The sequence below is a fragment of the Rhododendron vialii genome, chromosome 8a (assembly GCF_030253575.1).
Source record: "Rhododendron vialii isolate Sample 1 chromosome 8a, ASM3025357v1".
NCBI lineage: Eukaryota > Viridiplantae > Streptophyta > Magnoliopsida > Ericales > Ericaceae > Rhododendron > Rhododendron vialii.
Genome location: NC_080564.1, coordinates 12050095 through 12059186, shown reverse-complemented (window position 1 = coordinate 12059186; position 9092 = coordinate 12050095). Strand labels below are relative to the sequence as shown.

Genomic DNA, 9092 nt, shown 5'->3' with positions numbered 1-9092 from the left:
TGACCATTCATCTCGGCAATCGACGGCTCAAATCTTGACCGAGCAATAGATGGTTTAGATTTATATGCGCTTTAATTCAATCCGAATCGTTCATGCCGAGATGAACCACCAAATGTCCCTCGGCACCCGCTCGGCAGGGGGTAATATGTTGGAAGAGTGATACAAGGGGCTAATAAGTGATACTAAATGATTGATTAAGGAGGAAAGGTGTACGATTCTTTAGAAGAAGGGTATAATGTGAAAATGTTTATAGTCTAGGGGGGTAATCTATAATTCACCCTTTAAATAATCCAAGTCTCAAACAACTCTAACAACTTGTAGACTTTTTTTACTCCACCGCAGACAAGGGGCATATGTCCAGTTTCCTCACTATCCAGTGCCGTCCGGTCTAGCTTTTGTGGGCCTTGGCCTGAGCCTACAATAATGATCGAAAGCGTTTATTTTGTAGAGCTCGTTTAGAGTCTTGAGACCTTCGACCTCGAAAAAATTTATGTTTGTCAGTCACCAAACAAAGCCCGATCGAAACACGTTTATCTTCAAATAAGTTCACTTTTTGCACTGGATCGGAACCATTTGTTTGAAGATAAATATGTTTAGATGAGATGATGATTGCGAATCGATAAACATGATTTTTTTGCATGGTCGAATCTCTTGACGATCTCTACTATATGAACGGTTCCAATCACTTTTGTGAACCCGTGACAGAACCCACAAAAGCCAAACTTGATAAGACTGGACAGTGATGAAACTGGACAGGGCCATTGTCAGTTGTCCCCCCACCGCCAGCCCTAACCGCGGCATCTCGCCCTCCAGGCGTGGAATCAAACCCACCCCGTAAAGAAACAGCCTAAAACCGTAAGAAAATGTTAGAAAGATGCCATAAAGAAACAGTGTCCACCACCATTTGGTTTCTTCTTCCGCTGTCTTTTTCCTCCCCCGATTCCCTTAACTTTCCCAACCCATCTCCGCCTCTCTCTCTCTCTCTCTCTCTCTCTCCTCCCGATTCCTCTCTCCTCCGGTAAGTAATTCCAATCTCATCTCCTCTTCTCTCTTGATTCCCCCATTCACTTTTCTGAGCTCATTCTGTCCAAATCTCCCAGATTTCACCTCTACACGAAACACACAAGGGTTAGCCTTCCTTTTTGTTTTTTTTTTCCTTCTTTCACATCCTTAACTGTACTTTCAGCCGCCCCTTCTTTTTCCCTACCTCTGTTTCTAGCGTGGGGTGGTAGAGGTGGAATTTCTCAATAAATGGTTCAGGATGCGTCGTTAGGGTTATTGCATTGTCTGTAGTGGTGCAAACCCTAGCCTGAAGACTAGGAGGGTTTGTTTAAGGTTGAAAATGCCCCCAGAAGGGGCGAATTCGACCGGTGATGGAGCTGAGTTCGCGTTCGCCATGGAGTACCACGGCCCGCCCATAACCGGCGACCTTCCCCGGGCCGTCCCGATCAATGTGCAAAGCATTCCAGTTGCTTCCGTGGTCTCCCAGGTGCCATTGCCCGGGAAATTTTCGTTGCCAGTTGTGCAACCTATATTGGCACCTGATATTGCTAGAAAGTTTTCGAAAGAGTTGAAACTCGGTTTGGAACACAGTGTTCCGCCCGCGTCTTTGATAGCCTTTGATAGGCGAAGTGGGGAGGTTCGTGATGCGAAAGAATTAGGGTTAGGGTCTGAGACAACTGTTTCTCCGACTTCTGTGATTGCGTTTGAGGAGACTAGCACTCCGAGCAATGGGGATTTTGCTTTATCAGGTGAGTTTGGCAGCTTGAGCGCTTCGGATTTCCGAATTGGTGATAAGGGCTCTGGAGAGTTTTCGGATGTGATCTGTTCCTCCGTAAGCCATGAACATTCGAATGAGTTGATGGGTGGGCCAGGAAGCTCGGGCACTTTGGGATTTTCGGGGAGTTTCGATAAGCCAAAGGATGTATTGGGAAGCTCGGGTGGGCATAGGGTTTCAAATGGCTGTAAGGATAGTTTGGACTTTAATTATTTGAACCAAACAGAGTGGGAATCAAGTGAGTCAGTTTTGAGCTTGGATTACCCTTCTTCTAGGGTTTCTTCTCTTAGGATTGGGGATTGCAACAATGAACCTGCTTGCAGCACGAGACGGACTCCGGTGGTAACTTTCTGCGATATTGAGTCAAATGAGGCAGATTTTGACGAAGCATTAAGTCATTATGAACCTGAAGTTGTCCGAGCAAAAAGAGAACCTGGGGTTAAGGCAAGGAAGGGAGCTTGCTATCGATGCTTTAAAGGAAACAGATTCACTGAAAAGGAGGTCTGCATCGTTTGTGATTCCAAGTATTGTAGTAATTGTGTGCTCAGAGCAATGGGGTCTATGCCAGAAGGAAGGAAGTGTGTTACATGCATCGGAAGTCCTATTGATGAGTCAAAGCGAGGAAACTTGGGGAAATGCTCTCGAATGTTCAAGAGACTGCTTAATGACTTGGAAGTTCGACAAATAATGAAGGCTGAGAAATTGTGCGAAGTTAATCAATTGCCGCCACAGAATGTTGTTGTGAACGGTAAGCCTCTCTGTCAAGAGGAGGTGGCTATTTTGCAGAGTTGCCCAAACCCACCAAAGAAGCTCAAACCTGGACATTATTGGTATGACAAAGTATCTGGTCTTTGGGGAAAGGTATACGTTGCACTATGAGGCATTGTTTGTTGACACTATACATACTACTATTGTTCTTCATTTGTTGTATTGCCAGGGAACTTGATTGTTTTGCTAATTTAACAGGAAGGACAGAAGCCTTCCAAAATTATTAGTGCCCATCTGAATGTTGGGGGTCCAATCAAAGTGGACGCCAGCAGTGGAAACACACAAGTCTATATAAATGGTCGGGAAATTACAAAAGTAGAACTCCGAATGTTGCAGGTTTACATTTCTGACTATGCCAAAGTTGTCTTGTAAGTGAAGCTATTGCCATGTATATATTTAACATTACCGTGTGGAAAATTTAGTTGGCAGGTGTTCAATGTGCTGGCAACCCTCACTTCTGGGTGAATGAGGATGGTTCGTACCAGGAAGAGGGACAAAAAAATACGAGGGGGTATATCTGGGGCAAGGTGTGTATCTAGTTATCTATGTGCTTCTGTGTCTTTCTAAGCACCCTAAAAAGAAATTTCCTGCTGGTTAAACTTAAAGTTTCTTTTCAGGCTGGGACAAAGCTGGTTTGTGCTGTGCTATCCCTTCCACTTCCTTCTAAGTGTGCGAATCCTTGTGGAGAACAAGTGAATAGTCTTGTTTGCCGAACTGTGCCTGATTACCTTGAGCAGAGAACCCTTCAGAAACTTTTTTTGATAGGGTATAGTGGATCTGGAACTAGTACTATATTTAAGCAGGTAATAACCCAATGGAGTGAAATTTTTATGTTTCTTGCATTAAAAGTCTCCATTTGGATAAAATCTCTATGTCATCTATTCCTTATCATGTGTCCTGGTAAGTGATGCAAAAATGATCTTACGAAAGTTTGATGGATATTCTTGTGGAGATCCTTTCTGTATTTGGCATACCGTTCTTCTTGAGGGGAGAACTAATCCTTTCTGACCTGCTTTTAACTTCAAAGGAATCTTCTTGTCTGATAGTAATCTACTGGCTGCATGATTATGCGTTCTAATTTATCACCTGTTGATAAAAATTACATGTGGATGATTGGTGAAGCTTGTTTAGATATACTTGGAATAATATTGACAAAATTCTGTGTTTTTCATTTCCCTTTACGTTTAATGAAGCTACATTGGCATTAGTTATGTTTTTCACTGAATCGATATGAACTTTTAAATTAAGGCTTTTATCATATTCAAAATCTTGGTGAAATCTAGAAAAACGAGTGTTAAATAATGTAAATTCTTTTGATAGGCCAAGATCCTTTACAAAGATGCCCCTTTCTCAGAAGATGAACGTGAAAGTATCAAATTAGTGATCCAGAGCAATGTGTATGGCTATCTTGGTATTCTTCTTGAGGGACGTGAGCGTTTTGAAGATGAAAACTTGAATGAAATGAGGAAGCATCAATCTGATGATGATACAGGTCATTCAGGTATCAATTTTTTGTCTTTAGTCTCTCCTCCTCTTCACTCTCTCACACACACACAGAGGATAGAGAAAAGATAAATAAATAAAATGAACAACTATCAAGCTAAGTCAAGTGGGAAATTGGCACAAGCCTGAGCTTGAGCATCATTGCTCTGCCCAAGAAAAGGCTGTCTCCAGCCTGGTCGAAGGTCGAGCTTCTGGATGAAACTCTGGCGTGCGACAAATTGACCGCAAATATAAAGAAGATTCGTCATTGCATCAATTAATGACGTTTTAACTTCTGAAAGTATATTTTGTGAACTTGGAAGATAAGTTGTGCATGAATCATATTTGTTTTCTTCACATTATCCTTGTACTTTAGTTGTCTCGTAAACAAATACGTTGATGTAAATAGTTGATTAACCATGTTATATTTGGTATGTAACAGCAGAATCGTGTGTTATGTTTTGTTATATTTCAAGGTGAGTTTTGCTAATCTTTATTTGAGGTCTTCTTTGTAAGTTTTTGCGTCACATAGTGGTTGTCCTAACATTATTCTTAACGTATGGTTTAGTTGGTTCCTATAGGTTTTGTTGGTTGATATCAGTGTACATTCAAACTTACATCGAGCATGGCCATATTGACACTGTACATCCTCCGACAAAATATTGTTTGTTCTGAAAATTGGTTATTGTTAACACCAGGGAATACTGATGGGAATGATGGCAAAACTATCTTTTCCGTTTGTCCAAGGTTGAAAGCATTCTCCGATTGGATTCTCAAAGTTATGGTATCAGGTAATTTGGAAGTCATTTTCCCAGCCGCTACTCGGGAATATGCGCCATTAGTTGAGGAGTTGTGGAACAATTCAGCCATTCAGGCAACATACAGCCGGAGAAGTGAACTAGAACTGCTGCCTAGTGTTGCTAGTTATTTCTTAGAGCGGGTAAGATCATGCCTAGTTCTTTTGCGGTAGTTTAGTTTGTTGAATATGGAGATTTCCCAGCATACTAATGCTTTCGCAAATTCTTTGTTCTTTTTTATTTATTTTCCCCTCCTTTCTTATATTGCTTACTTGGAAAAAACATGCTTGGTCTATGATACATCTGACAAGTCTAGCTACGTGTAGGCCCCGCATTTGACACACTTGGCAAGTCCTGTCCTTTGGAAGGTAGGGTGCAGATGTTCCAAGCTGAGGCAATTAGTATCGTTTTTCGGCCCAGCTCGGGATCATCAGCTTACAGAATTCTGAGACCTGGGCTCGGGAAGTTACTGTTGAGTTTGGCTTACAGGCTATGATTATGTTAGTGTAGATTTGTTGGCAAAACAAGCTTCTAGGTCATATCGTTGCGCAACACTCCCACAAGATTAACTTGACTTCTATCCATAGTGGGGTTTGGATCTACCAAAAAAAGAAAAATAACTTCTATGAGAAGATCATGCGTTGCAACCAATGTTTACAAAGGCTAAGTTGGGGCTCGCCTCGAGGTCACGTCAAGGCTTAGGGCCAAAAAAGGCCTCAAGGCTTTTGAATTTGTGCTTTATCCTCTGAAGGTGAACGCCTTGTCTTAGGGGCCTTTGATCGTTCGGATTTTCACACATTTCATGTGATGTGTGTGCCTCTTTGGAGCAACATGACCTAGCTCGCTTGCTCTCTCTCTCTCTCTCTCTCTCTCTCTCTCTCTCTCTCTCTCAAGTCACAACCTTGTCGATCTTTACTTGGGGAGGGAGAGAGCTTATGGAAATATATTACGTGAGAGAGTATGAGAGAAAAGTTACAGAATTAATCCATGCAGCGGTTAGAAATAGTTCTGACTTGGAGTATGAGTACGTCTTTTTACGTAATAATATTGCACCAGAAAGAGGTTATTTGTGACATATAGACTGCTTTATTTGGTTAATGAAAGGCTTTAAACGTGTGGCGACGATGGTTGAAGTTCATTGCTGATGTTTCCATTGAAATCCATTTCTTTTCCAGGCAGTTGATATATTGAGTCCAGATTATAAACCATCTGACGTGGACATCCTATATGCCGAGGGGGTTACCTCATCCAATGGGCTTGCTTGTTTGGATTTCTCATTTCCCCAGGCGGAACCTGACATTGATATTGACACTGCTGACCTGCATGATTCTATGCTTAGGTATGTCCTTAAGGTTTATTTTCTTTCTTTCTTTCTTTGTTGTAAAACAGGTGCCTGGCACTTGTGGCTTCTTTTGCCATTACTTGTATTGCATGGACATTAGATGAATGCGTCAAATGGGGATACATGTCTAGGTGTCAGATTTGTGTACTCTGGTACTCCCTAAGTTTGATGTGTGGGTAAAATGATGATAAACGAAATTGCTCATTAAATGCGGTAACTCGAGCACATTTCTAAATAATCTAAACAACCATGTAGTAGGACAGCATGCATGAAATTATCTTAGACACCTTGGTTCACGGGCTACAAAGCAGCAGACCCTGTAGCCTGTAGGCTTAACTATATCTGTTATTTGGTGGTATTGCTCTAGTTAGAGATGTGGTGCTGTTAAAGTGCTCTGGAAGTTATGCCCCTCCATCTTTCCTCTGTTCCTTTTATAGCTGTGGGGAATTGTGCTTGACAAGAGTCTCTACTACTGGATATGCTTGTGTTCCTGTATACATGTAACAATAATTTGGATGTGTTAATGCGCCTGGAAGTAAATCTAATACATGGAACAATCATCAGATTGGTCCTCTGATTTTACCTTGCCAAACTCTTCGTTTGGGCAATTGCACCAATCTATTGGTTGTCTGCAGCACTTCTTTCCCAGTTTCCTGTGATTAGTAAATGAGTATCTGAGCTTATAAGTAGATCAATTCTACATCAGAATTGTCCAATTTTATCGCAGCATATAGGTGAGACAGGCTACAACTAATTTGCTTTACATCCAATTTCATGTCAGCCAAAAAACTTCTTGGCCTTGGCGTTAAATTTATTTTTGTGTGCGGTTGCCGGTTGCTAGATTTGGTTGACACTGCAAATACTATAAACTTAAATTAATAAATTACTACTGCGCCATGTCTTTCCTAAGCCACTTGCAAAACAAAACATAAAAAAGTAAATACAATACACGATAATGCTTCTAGAGGCACAATTTTATAGGTGTTACCTAAGTAAGTTGATCATGCTCGGAAAATAGGTGTCGACAAGGCTGAACTTTTCATGCTATTTATCTGCTCATACTCTAAAATAGGTTGAAGCATGCTGATATGATAAATTCATTTACTATTGTTCATGGGAGTTGTGATGGTAGTGGACGCATGTCAGGTTTTTGTAGTTGCCCTTGATTATTTTAGTTATTTTTTTCCACTCTTCTTGCTGTATGGCCGGTTGTTTGCATTAATGTGATGTGGTTTTTGCTGGGTCTCAGATACCAGTTAATAAGAGTACAAGCAAGAGGGTTTGGTGAAAATTGCAAGTGGTTGGAAATGTTTGAAGATGTTCGACTTGTCATCTTCTGTGTCGCCTTGAGTGACTATGACCAATATGCTATAGATGGAGATGGGGCTTTGGCGAACAAGATGTTACTAAGCAAGAAGTTTTTCGAGTACATTGTAACTCATCCAACCTTCGATCAGATGGACTTCCTCCTCATACTTAACAAATTCGATCTGTTCGAGGAAAAGATAGAACGGGTCCCTCTGACACAGTGTGATTGGTTCAATGATTTCCATCCTGTGATTAGCCGAAGTCAACGCTTCAACAGCAACAGCAACAGCAACAACATCAATAGTAACCCCTCCCTCGGCCAGCTAGCTTTCCATTATACTGCAGTTAAATTCAAGAGGTTATATTCGTCTCTCACAGGTCGGAAGCTGTATGTTGCTCCGGCAAAGGGTTTGGAGCCTAAGAGCGTTGATGAGGCCCTTAAATATGCAAGGGAGATTCTGAAGTGGGAGGAAGAGAGTTCCAACTTCAGTTTGAGTGAGTACTCAATTTACAGTACTGAGGCAAGCACTTCCTCTCATTGACAATGGCATCATAGAGAAAAAGCTGGTAAAATGGACTATTCCACTTCACAAGTATCATTCCATTTGTACATAAAAGATTCTGTAAATGATTGTCGAAAACAAGCAGGATGCAAAATTCCCGGATGGTGCTGCCGTTATACATCCATAGTTGCTCCCAAATTTAGGGTGATACTGCGGTGCTGCATATGGTTTAGCAGTCACCAAATTCTGGTACGGTGCTCCTTGTAACAAGTTTGAATAGTCGTGCCGTTTGGGGATTCTATTCTAAAATATTCTTCCACTGGCCTTGTAGGTTAGGTAGTACGCAAATTTTCTCTCAAACTTGGTGTTAGTGCTATTCTTCTTGTTGTATTTGCCTATCGGGTTATCTAGAATGAAAATGCAGCTGATTTGTATGTTAGTCTATCAACTTTGCAACCCTGCAAATGCCCTTTTTGCTTGATGGGACTCCTTCTGGCTTGACACAAAATGTACGATTGTTTGGAAGTTCAACCTCAAGATTTATGATCACATTAGACACGCCGGGTTTGAAGTGTATGTATCAGTCTTTTTATACATTTTTCTTTCATCCGCTAATCTTTCTACATTTTTGTTACCTGTTTGGTATATCTTCGGGAGCTTGTGGTGCATGTTGAAGTGTTCAAAATAATGATAAGCAATCTAATTGGCAGTAAATGGGTCACGTAGCACTTAAGTTAGACGTGACCAAATCTTACAATATAATTGGGTTGATTTTTCTTGGATAAGGTAGGAGAGCTATGGGTTGATCTTACCATGAATTGCATCAAAACTGTTTTTGTATTTGGCTTTAATGAATGGCGAACAATTCGGCTATTTTCTCCCAGGAAGAGGCGTCCATCCAGGAGCTCCTCTATTTCCACAGCTGTCCTATTATATGCGGAAGGGCTAACATCTCTTTTGCAGGCAGCGGAAAGAAATGTCCCCAATTCACGGGGTATCAGTTGGACAGGATTGTTCTCCTTCAATACCACTAGAAAGGAGGCCTCGGTTGTTAGAGATTATGTTCAGGGCTTCGGGACAGCGCATAAGCTTGGCGTTGTTGGCTTTAATTGTGT

General features: G+C 41.3%; 1 protein-coding gene across 1 annotated transcript; it reads left to right on the top strand.

Moving 5' to 3' along the window:
- Positions 1-771: 771 nt before the first annotated feature.
- LOC131336649 (extra-large guanine nucleotide-binding protein 1) lies at positions 772-8592 on the top strand. Its single transcript, XM_058372556.1, has 8 exons — positions 772-2638; positions 2744-2881; positions 2968-3072; positions 3163-3348; positions 3866-4046; positions 4726-4967; positions 6000-6163; positions 7416-8592. The coding sequence occupies exons 1-8, from the start codon at positions 1343-1345 to the stop codon at positions 8014-8016; spliced, it is 2913 nt and encodes a 970-aa protein (XP_058228539.1). The 5' UTR covers positions 772-1342; the 3' UTR covers positions 8017-8592.
- Positions 8593-9092: the final 500 nt, after the last annotated feature.